The 18,954-nt window shown below is 44.3% G+C and overlaps 1 protein-coding gene across 6 annotated transcripts in view; it reads left to right on the plus strand.

Annotated features, from left to right (window-relative positions):
• The window catches only part of LOC308594611 (ADP-ribosyl cyclase/cyclic ADP-ribose hydrolase 1-like), a 58,537-nt gene that overhangs the window by 11,438 nt on the left and 28,145 nt on the right, over window positions 1-18,954 (plus strand). The window contains exons 2-10 of one of the 6 annotated variants that reach the window (XR_014011501.1): window positions 3,300-3,429; window positions 6,538-6,673; window positions 8,018-8,100; window positions 8,526-8,602; window positions 9,181-9,273; window positions 13,118-13,204; window positions 13,393-13,604; window positions 14,713-14,783; window positions 15,644-15,695. The exons of 1 other annotated variant lie outside the window; for it this stretch is intronic. Coding sequence is in view for 2 of the 5 variants with exons in the window: in XM_081207902.1 (XP_081064028.1) it covers window positions 3,300-3,429; window positions 6,538-6,673; window positions 8,018-8,100; window positions 8,526-8,602; window positions 9,181-9,273; window positions 13,118-13,204; window positions 14,713-14,776 (670 nt within the window). In the remaining 3 variants the exon portion in view is untranslated. Of the gene's footprint in view, window positions 1-3,299; window positions 3,430-6,537; window positions 6,674-8,017; window positions 8,101-8,525; window positions 8,603-9,180; window positions 9,274-13,117; window positions 13,205-13,392; window positions 13,605-14,712; window positions 14,784-15,643; window positions 15,980-18,954 lie in introns of those variants that run through there. 4 more of the 6 variants (XR_014011502.1, XR_014011503.1, XM_081207902.1 and 1 more) reach the window with 4 other exon arrangements.

Consider the following 18,954-nt stretch of genomic DNA (forward strand, 5'->3'; position numbering starts at 1 on the left):
ACACTTCATGTTGTATTTGCATGTCGTCATGCACATTGGTGTGGTAAGATTTGTTTCCAAGTTGCCTACTATCTGCCCACACCAGAGGTCAGACAGCGGACATGGGCGTCTTCATACAGTCTACCTTTTCAAATGGAATCAAGACCGGTTTGTGGGGGAATGCATCCAAACTCAGCATTTCTCAAGAAGCTACAGGACAGAGGGGGATTGTGGCTAGCATCATGTGTACATAGCTTGGGAGTGTGCTGGATGCGGAGTAAATGGGAATGTGTACACAGCCATAGTGACTGGAGAAAAGTCATCCAGTTAACTTCCTGGCTGAGTTGGAATTTGAACCGAGTTCAACACTTTGGCCACTGGCTACATAAAATGCAAAGTAGGGACAGCGGATAAAATAATACAAAGAGGATCCTGACCTATAAATTCAAGCCTGAACAAGCAATAAGCTTACTGGTGCTGAATCAGGAAGCTCTTTAACCAGCAATGGATCTCCATCAGGGGGATCTCATGGAGCAGGGAGTTCCACAGCCTCGCACAGCCAGTTGTGAGAATACATAAAAGGCTCTCCTCGCACATCCTGACCTTGGATGATGACTGGATTCAGTAGACTTGCACAATTTGTACACCACCAGTTAGCTATGTTCAGTGGTGGACCTACATTTTGGGGGCCCTGAAGCTTGAACTGGTTATGGGGGCTGCTTTGCAACCAGCAAGGAGGTCTGGGTAACCACTGTTACCTTTTTCAGTGGGGTTGTTCCATGAAGATAACCACACCTTCATTGTCAGGTGGCTGAGGAGGGGGTGGGTTTGTGTTTCCCAGCAAATATTTCTTCTGTACTTCCGTCTCTCTCTGGCTGCTTGCATTTCCTTATCTGGAAAAGCTTCATGGGAGAGAATAACTCATGATGTCTTTCCTGAAGGTTCAACTGAAATGTGGAAAGATGGGAGAAATTATTTTGTAAAATTAGTGCAAGGACATCCACAAATGCCCCTTGGCCACCTCAAAAGTAAGGTATTCACAACAAAACCCCTACACCCCACCCCCATGATAAAGTGTTATTTTACTTTTGATAATGATCAAATGCAACTTCTGTTCTTATTAATTAATTGATGGAGGATACTTTGCGGTGGGGAGAGAACACAGTGCTAGTTTTAACTATGCTGCTACAAATGTTGCTTTCGGTGTGTCTCTCTCTTCCTCTCTGTTCCACATGGTGCCTGTATATATACACTGATATACACTTTCATAGGAAGATAAAGAGAGCTCAAGCTGCAAAAGGTTTGGGGAGTTTTTACAGTTCTTACTTCTCTAACTACAGTGGTACCTCTGGTTACGTACTTAATTTGTTCTGGAGGTCCGTTCTTAACCTGAAACTGTTCTTAACCTGAAGCATCACTTTAGTCAATGGGGCCTCCTGCTGCCGCCGCACCGGCGGAGCACGATTTCTGTTCTCATCCTGAAGCAAAGTTCTTAATATTTCTGGGTTAGTGGAGTCTGTAACCTGAAGCATATGTAACCTGAAGCGTATGTAACCCAAGGTACCACTGTACACAGAAAAAACAAATAGTTGCTTTTTCCTGTTGCAGTTCCCCAACAATGCAAAAAGCAATAATTCAGCCCTCCCCCAGAAAGATTCTGCCCTGTCAGGCTGCATCTATTTTGGTGATGGTTTTTTATATATATAAAAATAAACATAATCATCGTCATTAATCTGAATGGTTCTGGGGCAGTAGGAAAGTTTAAACTTCTCCACCCAGCCCAGTACCCTGATAAAGATGCAAATTGTCCTCTCCCTTGTTATCAGATTAACTATTTATCTCTTATCAAGATGCATTACAACCTCGAGTCAGGGTGGAGGAGATGTCCTTTTTGGCTGCTTTGTGCAGAATTGGATCAGCAGATTCCGGGAGGGCCTGTGTGTTGTGTACAAGGGGGCAAAGCCTACTTTTGGCGAAACCCATCACTGGTATGGAGGGTTCATCAAGGGTGAATATGAGCCTTGGGTCAAAATAGGTAAGCCTGTAACTTGCCTGGTTAGACACCCCCATCAAATATTATACAGGTAGAATCATAGAATCCTAGAGTTGGAAGAGACCACAAGGGCCATCGAGTCCAACCCCCTGCCAAGCAGGAAAACCATCAGAGCACTCCTGACATATGGTTGTCAAGCCTCTGATTAAAGACCTCCAAAGAAGGAGACTCCACCACACTCCTTGGCAGCAAATTCCACTGTCGAACAGCTCTTACTGTCAGGAAGTTCTTCCTAATGTTTAGGTGGAATCTTCTTTCTTGTAGTTTGGATCCATTGCTCCGTGTCCGCTTCTCTGGAGCAGCAGAAAACAACCTTTCTCCCTCCTCTATGTGACATCCTTTTATATATTTGAACATTGCTATCATATCACCCCTTAACCTCCTCTTCTCCAGGCTAAACATGCCCAGCTCCCTTAGCCAGAAAGGTGGTGTGGGATTCTCTACAGCAGAGGTTCTCAGACAAAAAGAAGTGCTCCTTCATTATGGAGTCTGCAGGGTGCACTCCCCAGTATGTTTTCACAGAAGCCAGGTCTAGTATTTTGAGGGCAAGAGCGTTTCTCATTGACCCCAAGGAGCATCTGTTGCTGCCCACCTTTTCCCAATGATGTCATGTCTCCGCTTGAAATGTTGCCCCACAGCAAGCAAATGTGCCCTATTCTTTCTCTGTTGGTACAGTGTATGTTTCTCACTCTTGCTCTGAATATCAGCCTCCAGATAAAAGTAAAGGGGCCCCTGACGATTAGGTCAAGTCGTGGCCTATTTATCTACTTGCACTTTGACATGCTTTTGAACTGCTAGGTTGGCAGGAGCAGGGACCGAGCAATGGGAGCTCACCCCGTCACGGGGATTCAAGCCGCTGACCTTCTGATTGGCAATTCCTAGGCTCTGTGGTTTAACCCACAGCACCACCTGCGTCCCAGCCTCCAGATAAAGCAACATTAATTTCAATATAATTTCCACCTCCACAGTTGAAAGAGAAATTAATGAGACTCAAGCATGTTGCTTAGCCTACTGTTATACTCATAGTTTACTACGACTACTGTTTTTAGTCGAAGTAATCCTCTTAATCAGAAGTACATTTCTTAAGCTGCTCAGGAGAGGGAAAGGCAGGTTGTCAGACTTCCATTATGCTTAGGAATTAGGAGTGCTTCTCACTATCCAAATACTATTTTGTACAATTAACATTTAATAGTGTCAGGCTGAACAGCAGCCATTCTCAAAGACCCCTTTGTTTGTTTGTTTGTTTGTTTGTTTGTTTGTTCTACAGAGACAAAGACTGCCTCAAAATTTGGGAGCTATTTCAAAATACCTTTATGTACAAGGATCCATGCAGGGCGACAGAGGAAGATTTCCAGCCTTTGATGGACCTGGCCAGACAATCCATCCCATGTAACAAGGTAGTTATTTTGTGCTTGTTAATTTCTCAAGAAAATTATTAAAGAATATTTTGAATTAAATTGTAATCAAGATGTTGACTTAACAACTGTTTGGGATGCAAGTAAGGCAGTTTTAAGAGGTTATTTTATTCAGAAATGTGCATACCAGAGGAAAGTAAGGGAATGTAAGAAATTGGAAATATCTGACAAATTAATAAAGAAAGAGAAAGAATTGGTTACAGATGCAGGAAATAAAAGAAACTTCAAAAGATTAATTTTTTACAGATACAATATTCAATGCTTTTAAACCAATAAATAGAAAGGAAAATTAAGTTTGTAAAACAAAGGGAGCGGGAGGCAGTGGAGGACAGGCGTGCCTGGCGTGCTCTGGTCCATGGGGTCAAGAAGAGTCGGACATGACTAAATGACTAAACAACAACAAAAACAAAACAAAGGAATTTTGAATTTGCAAATAAACCAGGAAAGTTACTGGCATGGCAACTTTAAAAAGAGAGTAGACAAAGATTACCGTATTTTTCACCCCATAGGACGCACTTTTCCCCTCCAAAAATGAAGGGGAAATGTGTGTGCGTCCTTTGGGGCGAATGCAGGCTTTCGCTGAAGCCTGGAGAGCGAGAGGGGTCGGTGCGCACCGACCCCTCTCGCTCTCCAGGCTTTGCTCAGATCTCCACAAGCCGTGGGAGCCCGCGCCGGGGTCCCGCGGCTTGCAGAGAGTTGCCTGTTCTGGGGGCTGGGGTCGGGGGAAGCTCAGGCTTCCCCCGCCCTAGCCCCGCACCTGGGGGGTAAATAATTTTCCCCCCTTTATTTCCCCCCCAAAAAACTAGGTGTGCCTTATGGGACGGTGTGTCCTATAGGGCAAAAAATACGGTAATTAATGAGCTGATGAAGGATGGAGTACACATAAACAATCCAAAAGAAATCAGACAGGAATTTGTGAGGTTTTACATAGATGTGTTGGGACACGGGTGACGCAAGCCTAGGACTTGCTGATCAGAAGGTTGGCGGTTCGAATCCCCACAACGGGGTGAGCTCCCATTGCTCAGTCCCTGCTCCTTCCAACCTAGCAGTTTGAAAGCACGTTAAAGTGCAAGCAGATAAATAGGTACAGCTCCGGCGGGAAGGTAAACGGCGTTTCCGTGCGCTGCTCTGGTTCACCAGAAGCGGCTTAGTCATGCTGGCCACATGATCCAGAAGCTGTACGCCGGCTCCCTCGGCCAGTAAAGCAAGATGAGTGCCGCAACCTCAGAGTCGGCTACGACTGGACCTAATGGTCAGGGGTCCCTTTACCTTTTACGTAGATGTGTATAAAAGAGAGAAAGAAGACTTCAAACTTATAGAGAATTATAAAGAGCGAAGTAAATTAGGTAATATTTTTAGATAAAGTGCAGAGCTATTAAATGCGCCAATCTCCACGATGGAAGTATATCAGGTGATAAGCCAGGGAAAATCTGGGAAAGCCCCAGGACCAGATGGGCTCCTGGTGGAGTACTACAAAAGGTTTCAGGATGAGTTAGGCCTATAACTAAAATAAATTATGAACAAAGTGTTAGAAACAGGACAAGCACCAGAAACTTGGAAGGAGACTTATATCACTTTGATACCCAAACAAGATAAAGACAGGACAAATCCCAAAAACTTCTGCCCGATATAGCTATTAAACTGCAATTGTAAGTTATCTGCAACAATATTAGCAAATAGACTCAAAAAATTATTAGTGGCTTAATAAGTGAGGACAAAGCAGGCTTTCTCCCCAGCAGACCATTAAAAGATAATGTTAGGAATATTATAAACATAATAGAATACCTAGAAGTGCATAACGAAAAACAGGCAGCATTGATATTTCTGGACACAGAGAAGGCATTCGACAATGTGTCTTGGATATTTATGAAAAGAGTCCTGAAGAAAATGGATTTGGGGAAAATATTTTTAAAGGCTATAGAAGCAATATATACTGAACAATGAACAAATATTATTGTAAATAAAACTATATCTGATGGGTGTACAGTTATGAAAGGAACCAGACAAGGCTGCCCATTGTCCCCATTATTGTTTATTTTGATTTCAGAAGTAACTGGCACGAAGATAAGAAAGAATGACAAAAGAAGAGGTATAAGAGTGGGTCAGCAAAATTCTAAGTTAAAAGCATATGCAGATAATATTATTTGACCTTAGAAAACCCACTAGAAAGTGTACCAGCAGTACTGGAAGATATAAGGGAATTTGGCAATCTAGCAGGCTTTAAATTGAATAAACAAAAAACAGCAATGTTAGTCAAAAATATGGATTGTCCCCTTACAAAACACTTAGAAAGAACTAGTGATATAAAGAGTGAAAAGAAAGTGAAATACCTGGGAATTTGGTTAATGGCGAATAATCACATCTTTAATGATAACTTCATAAAGGTTTGGAAAGAAATAAAAAAAGACCTGAAAATCTGGAGTAGAATGCAATTGTCTTTGCTGGACAAAATTTCGGCTATAAAAATGAACATAGTCCCAAAATACTAATCCTATTCCAAACAGTACCTATAGTTAATGACATTTGAAACTTTAAGGAATGACAGAAAGAGCTTTCTAAGTTTATTTGGCAGGGGAGAAAATCCAGGATAAAACATAAAATTATGATTGATACCAAAGAGCAAGGCGGTTTTGCTCTCCCTGACAATTATATTTATGTTGAAAGAATGGATTTTACTAAAGAATCGCCACTTATTAGATCTAGAAGAGCACAGGAAGGCCTGAAACTGGAAGGGGGAATTGGCAGGAATTAAGATACCCCCCTCTACATGTAAGCATAACTGTATAATGAGCAAAGGGGGGGAGGTCACAGGAGTTCGTGGAGCAAACATTGCACCAAAAACAAAACAACAGAACCTACCCATTCTTACTACCCAGACTTTTTGTTCTTATCTGTACAGATGCCCAAATATTTTCTGCCACTACTTCTGGGTCTCGTGCCCCTTAAGACAATTTAAAAAAAACAAACCAAAAGCTTTAAGCCCAAAGCTGAAAACTGTGGAGAGAAATGGAAAGAGGAGGGGGTATATTACTGTTATAGTTCTGGAAATGGGTTAGAGCTAGGAATTCAATATTGACACTTTACTTACAGTCGCTGTTTTGGAGCAAGACAAAAGACCTTGTACACCGTTACACAAAAACTAATCGTGATTTCCTCACATTGGAAGACACTTTACTAGGCTACATGGCAGATGGGCTCTCATGGTGTGGAGACCCCTCCAGCCCAGGTAAGAAGAGTGTCCTATTCTCTACAAAAAAAGAGAGAGATTTAGGGTTCCCCCCTTCTGGTATGGGGGAGGGTAGGAATTGTGTCCTTTAAGAAGATTTGAAGTAGAAAGGATATAATAATGTATTGTTAACCAGTGATTGAAAGATACAACTTCAGAATAAAAGAAAAGAAATCAAAGCAATGGAAATAAAGTACAATAGATGCTCTATATGGTGTGTAGACATCAAATTCACCCTCACCCCTACTTTCCAGTTGTAGCAGAGGCATTGCACTGTTATAAGAAAAACCTGCTCCTTTTCCTTTAGTGGGTTTCCTGTCGGTGGGAGAAAATAGCAGAGGCCAACCAAGGAATATTGAGAAGCAAAGCAGCTAGTAAACTGTTTATTAAACTGTTGTAACAGGGTGCTCGCTACCACATGCAGGAGGGAGGAGCAACCCAGAACAATGGTGTGCAAACTCTTCTATAGACTTTTGAAATTGCCCACCCTGTAGCCCAAGGTAAAGGTAAAGAGAGCCCTGACCATTAGGTCCAGTTGTGGCCGACTCTGGGGTTGCGGTGCTCATCTCGCTTTATTGGCCGAGGGAGCCGGCATACAGCTTCCGGGTCATGTGGCCAGCATGACTAAGCCACTTCTGGCGTACCAGAGCAGCACACAGAAACACTGTTTACCTTCCCGCCAAAGTGGTACCTATTTATCTACTTGCACTTTGACGTGCTTTCGAACTGCTAGGTTGGCAGGAGCAGGGACCGAGCAACGGGAGCTCACCCCGTCATGGGGATTCGAACCACCGACCTTCTGATCGGCAAGCCCTAGGCTCTGTGGTTTAACCCACAGCGCCCAATACCAACCCCCAAAACATCAGACATGCTTCACAGGAGGCAGTCTCCAGCAGAAATCCTGTTTGCCAGGATACCGTGTAATGGTCACTGATTGCTTTACCTGGGCAGCCTGGCCACTCTTTTGCGATGGTAAATACTTTTAGTTCCTGAATCCAGGTCACAGGCTCACCCTATTCATACACAAATACACCCTTAAGACAGGATTTCTAAGGAAAAAGACAAAGGGAAGGCTTTCCCCATTTCCTCCCTCCTTGGGGAGAAATATATTGAGGTCAATTTGGGAGAGTCAAAACTATTTCAGACATGTGGTTCATACACTTACGTACCAGTATGTGTTTGCCATGTACATTTATGAACGTTTATTTTCTACTTGAGACCCTAAAATTCTTACTTTCCAGTTGTAGCAGAGGCATTGCATTAAAACTTAGTTCTTCTTCCCTCTCCTCTCATAGGGCATAATATATCAGTCTTGTATTTATGCTCAAACTGTATTTATTATAGGAGTCAACTACGAATCTTGCCCCGAATGGACTGAGTGTGAGAATAACCCTAGTTCAATGTACTGGAAAATGTCGTCCAAGATGGTATGTTCTATGCAACCCAGGTTAGCGATACTGAAATATATATTATGCTTCACTAATACACAATTGAATTAAAACCAATGGCTAATAAAACGAAATCGTATCCCTTAAACCCAGGGATAGCCAAGTTGGTGCCGCCAAGATGCTGTTGAATCACAATTCTCTCGCCAGCCTCTGCCTGCACAGCAAATGGTCAGGGAAGATGGGAGTTGTAGTCCAACAAAATTTAGAAGGCACTCTATTGCCTCCCCCAATATGGTTGGGCATTTTGAAATTAACACCACTTGTAGAACCTGGGCAATCTTTTCCTCACTTAGGCAAACTCATAAAATTGGTGACTGTTGAAAGGTCAAAACTGTAATAACTGGGTACAAGGTATTGAGCAGATTCTCTTGTTACATTAAACTATGTTTTCAAATATGTTTTAGTTTGCAGAAGCAGCCTGTGGTATAGCTCAAGTGATGCTTAATGGGTCCATAGAAGCTGGAGCATTCAGAAACAGCAGGTATTTTTCCACTTGACTGTAATGCCTGCCTATCCATGCCCAGGTCATTGTGATATGCCGCCCAAGGCCTGTGCATATCTTCCTGATGTTCCCAAAGTGAATTGATAGACAGGGTATTCTTGTGGATTAAGAAGGCAGGGTATTCTTGTGGATTAAGAAGGCAGCCATACCGCTTCCAGGTAGGTTGTTCTTACTCTTGATTGATGGAGAGGTAAATAAAGACTCATAATAAACAAACTAGCTTTATTGCTGTCAATAAGAGTCAACTTAACATAGCTCATTGGCCTTTGACAATTTAGACATGTATTTTAAGGACTCACCCTAGGCTTGTGATTTTAAACTGTTTTTAACATTGTACTTTAAATTGTTGTGATCCACCCTAACACTTCAGAGTGAAGGATGGGTAATTAATCAAAATCATACATACATACATACATACATACATACATACATACATATTTATCTTCTGAAATTACTAGGCAATGGCAATGAATAACATCTATAAAGATGTTTACCTGATATGTTTTGTTGAGGCTGGTAAACATCCGAGCTCTTTTCTTATGCTTCTGCTCTTTCAGCATTTTTGGCAGTGTTGAAGTTGTTAACTTAAATCCGAATAAAGTCTCCAAGATGCAGATTTGGCTTATGCAGGACATTGACGGACCACAAAGGTATGTTTTGATAATGCAGAATATAATAACTCTCTATATCTAGGGTTCAGTTAGAAACAGACTACTACAACATGGCATATCCTTGTCCAACAGACATGCTGGTTTTCTAAGAATGATTCCTTCTTTGTTAGCAGTACTGTTCTGCTTTCTCAGGCAGTCATTTTAAAGGTGTTTTTGGGGGGTGGGGTGCGGGTTGGCTGCTGCTGCTGTTAAATTAAGCACTTTTTAAAATTATTTATATGGTACTTTGATATGTAATCTATCCCACATATTAAGTGCATTAAAAAAACCATGCATGTTTTCTTTTCTCACAATTTTTGGCACAGCCTTTGTCTTTTGGCTCGAGACAAATTCGATACTGAAAACTTCTATCAGTTTAATGTCATGAATTTCCATGAAGAACCCAGTGTGAAATGGGTGTTGTGTGACATCCTTAGGCTTCCTCACTCCCAGAGCTACAATTTGAAGTGTTACCTGGAGAGACAGAAAGAGTACCTGTTCAAGTCTGCGGTGCACATCTACCCAAGAGTTGAAAAGGGTACTGTGGGGTCTTCAATAAACTGAGGACAATGCTCATCTCTGTTCACAGTTTTGTCTGGTGTTTCAAAAACCCATCACTTATTCCTGGGGGGGCACGCAGGGTACACATACCCCTAAACATTTTGTGAATCTAAATTTGGTCTCAGTGAGGGGCAGTATTTCAATATGAGTAGTAAAATGAGAATACCCCTAAACCTTTTTTAAAGGAAAAAAAGCACTGCAAAAGCCTGTTCAGTAAGAGATGAACACGCACAAAAGAAGAGAAAGTTGGCTATCAGGAGAAATAACGCCTCTCTTGTCTCTCTAGAACTATTCTCTCTCTCTAATGTTTGCCTGTCTATAATGTACTTTACATACTCCAGAGAAGTTAATGGATTTGGTTGCAGTGCTGCCTCTTGCCAGTAGAGGACATCTGCATCACACAAATGGATTTTGTTTTTATACTTGAGGGAGGTGGATGAGTTTCTAACTAAGGGCAGATAAAAAGTGTGCGTATCAGTGGCCTACATTATTATTATTATTATTATTATTATTAGTAGTAGTAGTAGTAGTAGTAGTAGTAGTAGTAGTAGTTGTTGTTGTTATTGTTGTTGTTTAGTTGTTTATTCGTGTCTGACTCTTCGTGACCCCATGGACCAGAGCATTCCAGGCACTCCTGTCTTCCACTGCCTCCTGCAGTTTGGTCAAACTCATGTTAGCAGCTTCGAGAACACTGTCCAACCATCTCGTCCTCTGTCGTCCCCTTCTCCTTGCGCCCTCCATCTTTCCCAACATCAGGGTCTTTTCCAGGGAGTCTTCTCTTCTCATGAGGTGGCCAAAGTATTGGAGCCTCAGCTTCAGGATCTGTCCTTCCAGTGAGCACTCAGGGCTGATTTCCTTCAGAATGGAGAGGTTTCATCTTCTTGCAGTCCATGGGACTCTCAAGAGTCTCCTCCAGCACCATAATTCAAAAGCCTCAATTCTTCGGCAATCAGCCTTCTTTATGGTCCAGCTCTCACTTCCATACATCACTACTGGGAAAACCATGGCTTTAACTATACGGACCTTTGTCGGCAAGGTGATGACTCTGCTTTTTAAGATGCTGTCTAGGTTTGTCTTTGCCAGTGTGGTGTAGTGCTTAAGAGCGGTGGACTCGTAATCTGGGGAACCGGCTTCGCTTCCCTGCTCCTCCACCTGCAGCTGCTGGGTGACCTTGGGCCAGTCATGCTTCTTTGAAGTCTCTCAGTCCCACTCACCTCACAGAGTGTTTGTTGTGGGGGACAAAGGGAATGGAGAATGTTAGCCGCTTTGAGACTCCTTCGGGTAGCGATAAAGCAGGATATCAAATCCAAACTCCTCTTCTTCTTCTTTTTCTTTTCTCCCAAGAAGCAGGTGTCTTTTAATTTTGTGACTGCTGTCAGCATCAGCAGTGATCATGGAGCCCAAGAAAGTAAAATCTCTCACTGCCTCCCTTTCTTCCCCTTTTATTAATATTTATATATCGCTCATCTGACTGGGTTCTCCCAGCCACTCTGGGCAACATCAAACATTAAAAAGTTCCCTGAACAGGGCTGCCTTCAGATGTCTTCTAAAAGTCAGATAGTTGTTTATTTCCTTGACATCTGACAGGAGGGTGTTTCACAGGGTGGGCGCAACTACCGAGAATGAAGAGGAAGAGGAATGAAAGAAAATTATGAGACTGAGGGAAAAAAGAGAAAGAAAGGGACAGCTGAAAAGAGAAAATGCTAGAGGGCAATAGCTGAAAGAGAAAGGAGCAGATAGAAACAGTGTCTCAGTTTAATAATAATTAGAGATTTTTCATACAAGATAATATTGTACTGTTTCAGTAATATTTCATTTAGAGAGCTTTGCAGAGCTCTGCATGCAATGCTTAGAAATGTTTTGCAAGTGTAGCTCTTACCGTTTGCCCTGCGCTTTTCTGGTCTGTTTCTGAGCTCATTTCTTCTTCCCTGGCGCTTCCCCCTGGAAAACCTGATCTTTACCACTCAATCGGAGCAAATAGCAATTTGGATTTCCCCTGGAATGCCGTTTGCTCCGATTCAGTTGTCAATAGTGGGATTTTGCCGGGCAAAAGAGAAGTGTGTTTGTAGTAGCTGTTAGTGCTTGCTGTCAACTATCCTTCAGTGTATAGTAGGAATAGTTATTCAAGAATGTCGGGAGATTAAATTATTCTACTCCCTTCAGAGCAGCAGAAGTTCCTTACAATTCCCAAACTCACTACTTTCCTATGCCTTTTTAAATGGTTCAGCACTTTTTAAATAAACAGTTATTCTGGAATCTGGATCTTATGGCATACTGAGGGAGGGATTTCGATTTCTATATCCCCTTAGCCCCCTCCCCCGTTGAAGTGTTTCTTGTGATTAACAGCTGCAGGAGGGAGGAGAGCTGGGCTACGCTATCTGGCTGCACCTGCTGCCGGTATCTCCTGCTTGCCTCATTCCTTAGCTGTCCACACACTGGTGGAATATATCTGCCGTGGGGAAGACTTCTAAGTGCCCTCAGGCTCTCCTTCTTGTCTGGAAACTTGTACAGTCAGGATCCGGATCACCCAGAGAGTCTATGCAAGTGGAGCAGGCTTCCTTGTTGCAGACATTCCCCCAGCATGTAACCCCCAGGGACATGGCAGCTAGCCTGACCCTACCTGTCAGGGAACTGACATCAGAGCGAGAGGCGAAGGGGAGGCTCACAGATTATGCTGACGAAGGACCCAGCAGCAGGGGGAGAAACAGCTCAGTAGAGGGGGAAGCCAATCAGCGCAACACCAGGGATAAAGGGGGGCAGATGGGGGAAGCGGAGAGAGGGCTCCAGGACTCTTCACTGGATATCAATGAGGAGAGCCCAGGTCCTCCGCTACCCACGCCTTCCCTGCGCAGAAGATTCCCGCGCAGTGAGAGGAGGAGGAGACTGGGTGTCAAACAACTTTTATGCTGGAAGAGGTTCAAGAAACGCCCACTGACAGATTCTGCCAGCGACTGAGGCAGCCGCGATGAGCAAGGGCTGTGCACTCAGAAAGGTTTAACAAGGCAAATTAGCCTAGAGAGGTACCAGTTTACGCACGAGTAACTCATAGCCATTACACTACCCATTCATGTGATTTCTATTTGTATGAGGAAGAACATGTCAGTGGAAATGAAGACTCTGGAGCTCTCAAGAACTTCTATGGGTCATGCAGCAAGGACAGATGCACTTGCCTTCTCTTAAATGCTTTTACTAGTTCCTGCAGACAGTTATTTTGTAAACATTACAGGACCGACGGACATACAAATTTCATTCTGAATGGAAATGTGATTGCTTTTATTTCCAGTGAAACTTGCACGGGCCAATCCATTTTAAAGCTGAAAGCTATCCTGGAAAGCCGAAAGATAAGTGTCTCTTGTGAAGATAATTACAGGTAATTTTGTGTGCCGGGTTATCAACATGTTTTTAAACAGCGAAGGCAAAATTAGATGTGATGGAGGGGCATAAATCACACATCCCCATTCACTTGGATATAAGGGGAGGGTGGGGAGAATACCCCAAAAATTGGAGTGGTGAGCCTTTCTGCCCTTTACCCTAGTTGTTCCTGGGGGTGTGTGTGAGGTTTTTTCATCCTTTGCAGAAGGGAAGGGATCAAGGAAGACAGAAAACTGCTAGAGCAGGTGAATCCATGGAAAGAAAGACTCCGAATGGAGCAGAAGTCTGTGCCTGATGCCACTTCCACATGCTAGTTTGACCTTAAATCTGACTGACTTGAATGGTCAAAACAGCTGCCCCAATGATCTGTAAACATTGCTGAATGTTTCCAAAAGAATGTGAGTAGTGTGGGTATCTCCTTTTCAATACGAATTTGAAGGAGAGCCTTAGCTTGTATGGACAACATTTTATTTTTGCAGTTTAAGTACTACCCATTTAACTAGGTCCTTAAAGGCTCATTTTCCTTAAACAGCAGCACCCCACCGTGTCACGTGGGAAACAGTTGCTAGAACCAAATGGAGTTTCAAAAGCAGTTTGATGTGGCATTGGTTTAAAAAAATGACCCTGGATTAACACAAGTCCTTTGCGTGCTCAGCTTGAATTATTTTACTCAGCAATTCAAAGTATGGCCTTTGTGCAAATAAGAATCTAGAGATGGAATGGTGTCATAACGGCTTAATTTCTTAAAGGAGACGTTTCATTAGGGCGTTTCAGTTCAGAAAAGCTTTGATTCCTCTGTAAGAGCTGAGTGTTGGCTCTTGGTGCTTCTGCAGCCCAGCCTGTTTTTTGCTGCAGTAGCGGCACCAAGGTGACCTCCCCAGAGTGCAACCGGGGGCAGTGTTGATGGAGGTTCTGAGCTGCCGTGAGGACCAGAACTCCCTCTCATCCCTGCTGATGTGGCCCAAAGGAAAGCAGAGCAGCACGTTTGGCCCAACCGGTGCAGATAGTTAACTTTCCAGCCTGATAGGGCAATGAAAGCTTTCTGAAACTGTGGTTCACAGTTTATTCCAGGGGTCTGCAAACTGCTCCCGAAACCTTGGGCAGGCCGGAGTAGGTGCATGGGTGTGGGCAGGCGCACATGCGCACATCCCGGTTTCCTTGTTGCCAGAGGTGGCAGTGGAGGAGGTGTCCGCAGCTTCCTATTGGCTGCAGGAGCTTCCTGCAGTCAATAGGAAGCTGTGGCTGTGCCACACTGTGCCAGTTTAGCTCCGTGCGGGGACTGGCTGAGCGGGCAGGGCTAGTTAAATGACCACCCCCAGGGCAGATGTGGCCCAGGGGCCATAGTTTGCCAACCCCTGGTTTATTCTGTTATATGACACAATGGAATAGCCCTCATGTTGTGAAGACAGAAAGACAGGGATATCTGAGATTATTTAAGCAATTATTTTATTAAATGGCACTAAATGCAAATGAAGTTTCTAGTGTATTTCTTATGTCTTGTAACAGGCCAGTTCGGTTGCTTCAGTGTACCAGTAATCCTGGCCACGCCAGCTGCGATGTCTGTTCCTGAAAATGTGGTAGGTACCCTATGCTGCTTATATTGTTGTTCAACTTTGTATAGTATGGAATGGCGTTTCTAGAGGGAGTCAGATATAAAAGCTCAACTAGCTATCATTGTGAAAGACCTGTGTAGTTTAAACCCAGGCCTGCTACAAACTAGATCCAGACTAATTTAAATTCCACTTTCAAAGGGTCTACTTTAAGCATGAAAATCTTTGGGTCCAGTTCATAGAGAGAAGGGGCTGGAAGGGAAGAATGGAAAACTCTTCTCCAACTGTTTGTCATCCAAGATAATGGAAAGATTCGATAGGCTGTTTTTATTTATGTAGTGCATTTATCTTCTGCCCTTCTACCAAAGATCTCCAAGTGACAAATGTGTTCTTCCCCCTGCCATTTACTTTCACAAAAAAACTGTGAGGTAAAAGTTAGACTGAGAGATACCTACTGGCCCAATATTGCCTAGGGAGCTAAGTGGGGATTTGAACATGAGTCCAGATCAACACTCCAACCTCTGCAACAAAAGTGGGGAACTTCTATCCTGTGGGTCACATTTGGTAAGGTAGAACTCTCCATTTTAACTGCAAGGCTGTATTTTCCAAACCACACCCACCTACCCCACATCTGACATAATATGTGGTGTTAGATGTGGGGTAGATGCCATGCCCAGGGCTGGAAAGAAGTTCCTTGCTTCACCCACTTGTCAGTCACCTGGCATCATTATGGAGAGATCAAGATTTGGCCTGCCAGGCCAAAACTGTTGCCCAATCCTGCACTACACCACATTAGCTCTTGTTTCAGCTACTGATGAGGATAAACAAAGGGCCCATTACAGCCCCTGTAGTTAACGCTAGGCTTCCCCTTGTGCTCATTACTGCAGAGGACCTCAGCATCGGAGGAAGACAAAGAAGAAAAAATCCACACACTTGAATGTCACAGCAAATGATCTCTGGACAAAAAGGAGCAAGAAGTTCTCTACAACTACAAGACTCTCCTGAAGTTGGCATCACTTGGTCACTCTTCCAAGTACAAACTCTTCAGGACAAGTCCAAGAGGGGTTTTAATTGAAGTTGCAATGGGATATGGCATCACGCCTTGAAGGACTGTTTTGAAGGAACAAAATGTTATTGCACTGAATAGGAGGTTTTATTCCTTTACATATGGGAAACCGTTGGGGTTATTTAAGAAAGGCAAAATCCAAATGCAGTACACATCAGATTAGTCTATCTGCTCTTGAAGGGTTTGATTTTACCCTTTCTTCTTTACATTTGATACGTTTCATAATTTTTGCAAGAAGCGGGCACATTAGGACCTTGCTAAGTACCGTATTTTTTGCTCCATAGGGCGCACCGGACTATAGGGCGCACCTAGTTTTTAAGGGGGGGGGGAAATAAAGAAAAAAATGTATTTTCCCCCCGCCAGCCCCAAAGAGCAAAGAAGCCAAGACAGTGAGCGGGATCCATCCTGCTGGCTGTCTAGGCTTCCTCTTTAGCCACGCACAACCTCTCCAGCCGGGAGAGGCTGTGCGCGGCTTTGGCAGAAGCCAAGACAGCGAGCAGGATGGATCCCGCTCACTGTCTTGGCTTCGTCTTTAGCCGCGGAGCTGGGGCGGGGGAAGACCGAGCCTCCCCCGACCCCAGTCCCCAGAACAGGTCCAGGAGCAGCGGCAAGATTGTGCGCAACCTCATCCACGCTCCCGGAGCTTGTGGGGCTGGGGAAGCCCAAGCTTCCCCCAACCCCAGCCCCCAGAACAGGCTGCTATCCGCAAGCCTTCAGAGCCCGAAGGCTTGTGGATAGTGCCTGAAGCCCGGGGAGCACAGCGAGAGTTGGGACTGCGCTCCCTGGGCTTCAGGCTGCAGCTCCGAATCTCTATAGGAAAAAACCCAGAGGAAGTCACATGGGTGTAGGAAATTTTAATGTTTTGTAGGTTGTTCTTCAACGTTTCTATTATTTTTTCTTGGTATGTAGCTTTAGTGTGTTTCTGTTTGCTTGTATGGAAATAAATGTTTTTTTAAAAAAAGAAAAGAAAAAGAAATTTAACAAAAAAACAGCCAAAACCAATAGGGAACTCAGACATCTTGTTTTAAGAATAGCACTTTTTTGGGGGGCGGGGGCAATAAAACAAGTCTGTTTCTACAATACAAAAGAAAAAGGGAAAGTTTAAACAGTAGTACCCAGTTGCATCAAAGGTGTGTAAAATAATCCCTGACAACGGAATCTAGAAGCAAACTCATCCCCTCAGAAGCCTCCCATTTGGGCACCTCAAGGGAGACGTGAAAGAGCCTCAGAGGGCAGCCAGGGGGCTTCTGCACCACCTCAGGCGGCTTTCGGGGAGCAAGGGTCAAGTGGGTGGGACGATGGGTATGGGGCCTGCAGCTGCTGCAGCCTGGAGGCCACAAATTCACCCCCAAGCGGCCTCTGGCCCCTCAGGCCTGGCGGTCAGGCACTGGCATGCTCCGAGAAGCTTCCAGAGACCGGAAGCAGCTTGACCCTTTTGTGCCTGACCCAAGAGTCCGTTCCTTCTCCCGGGGATGGCGGACCCCCACTGGAAAAGGCGCCCCCTAGGCAGAAGAACGGCCAGAGAGGAGCAAGGCTGGCACAGCAACCTCTCAAGCTGTGGGTGCCAAAAGGCAGGCTGCCAGGGAGGGAAAGGAGGGCCCTTGGGCGAGTGGAAAAGATGGGGCTGAAGTCCTTGCAGCCAGATGCAGATTGGAAGACAGGAAGCCCCCCTATGGCGGAGCCAGACCATGTCGTTCTCTTTCCTCTCTCTACCTGGGGACGCTGGGGACTGAGCTGCAGAACATGCCACGGAAAAGCAGCCCTCCCCTTGAAAATAAGATTTCAGTCCAATTCCTTCTGAATAAAGGGCTGAGATAAGCAGGGAGCTCAGAAGCGGCTTTACACCAAATCAGACATTTGGGTCAGCTAGCTCTGTATTGTTAAATGAGTGGCTTGGCTTGGCATAAGGCAGCTTCCAATCGAAGAAACTCTGGTTAAGTGCCTTTTGGCAGTTTGGTCCCTCTGGGAAAAGATCACACAGCAAGTGGGAGATGAACCCAGCCCCAACCACTGGCCACAGAAGGAGCAACTGGGGGTGTTGCAAACCAGAAAATGGCTTATCTCCTGAGTTTATGCCAATAAAACTCAGACGAGGGGAGTTAGGAGTCCATCATTGTTTATTGCAAAGCAATAGGTTTCAGTTGAATCGTTCCGCAAAGGTTTTAACCCAGCCTGGGGTCCAGGCACGGGTATTTATAAATTTTAAAGAAAGCATTTCAATTTCCAGCAATCGTATACATCATTACCTCATTTCATGTTTAATACACATGTGCAATAAGCGTTAGCAATTTCTGCTGATTCAGTTCTGCTTCCCACCGCTGTCTGTTAAAGTTTTGATATCTCTTACATTGTGTTAGTACGCATGTTGGGAACCTGTTTTACGTGTAGTCATTTGTGTTAAGTTGTGGGTGAACATATCAGACGACACAGTGATTCTTCAAACAGCTCTTGTTTATTCAAAGGCCAGAACTGAACTGAACTGAAGAGCTCAGTCAGCCTGCTTATATAGAGCTCCAGAACCACATAACTGTAGCAACTTTCTAAAACTATCCAATCACTGAACGTCACTTTCGATCCTTCATTTGCATACAAACTATCCAATCACAGAACGTCACTTTCGATCCTTCATTTGCATAACTATCTACAGTATTCCCCTGCTGACCCAGGGTGAGAACTTCAGTACATAACACTCCTCCCCACTGAGATAATGCGTTACAATCGTAATGGTTTCCTTATATACAGCACTACACGTAATGGTTCAATTAGGCACAAAAGCATATCGGTTACATTTCACATACTTAGACCAACAGTGATACATGTCCAACAACATAGTCCTTTAAATAAGTTGGGCACTGTGGAAACTCTGCCAGACCGCCGGGGACTGGTAGCCAAGTCCAGGGGGCCACCCAATTCTTGCTAAGGCTCTGATGCGACCCTAGGTGGTGTTGAAACCAAGTCCCATGGATCCGCTGCTGTGGGTGGAACCTCCGCAAGTGGAGTTGGCAGAATGTCAGGCACGGCAGTGGTCTGAGTCTGTGGTAAGTCTGGCAGACCCTCTGAAGTGGCTTGGTTTGGCTCCACGCCGGCAGTTTGCGAGAGAGGTGTAGGTGGAGCCTCACCATCTGTAAGTGT

The sequence above is a fragment of the Podarcis bocagei genome, assembly GCF_964188305.1.
Source record: "Podarcis bocagei genome assembly, chromosome: 9".
Classification (NCBI taxonomy): domain Eukaryota; kingdom Metazoa; phylum Chordata; class Lepidosauria; order Squamata; family Lacertidae; genus Podarcis; species Podarcis bocagei.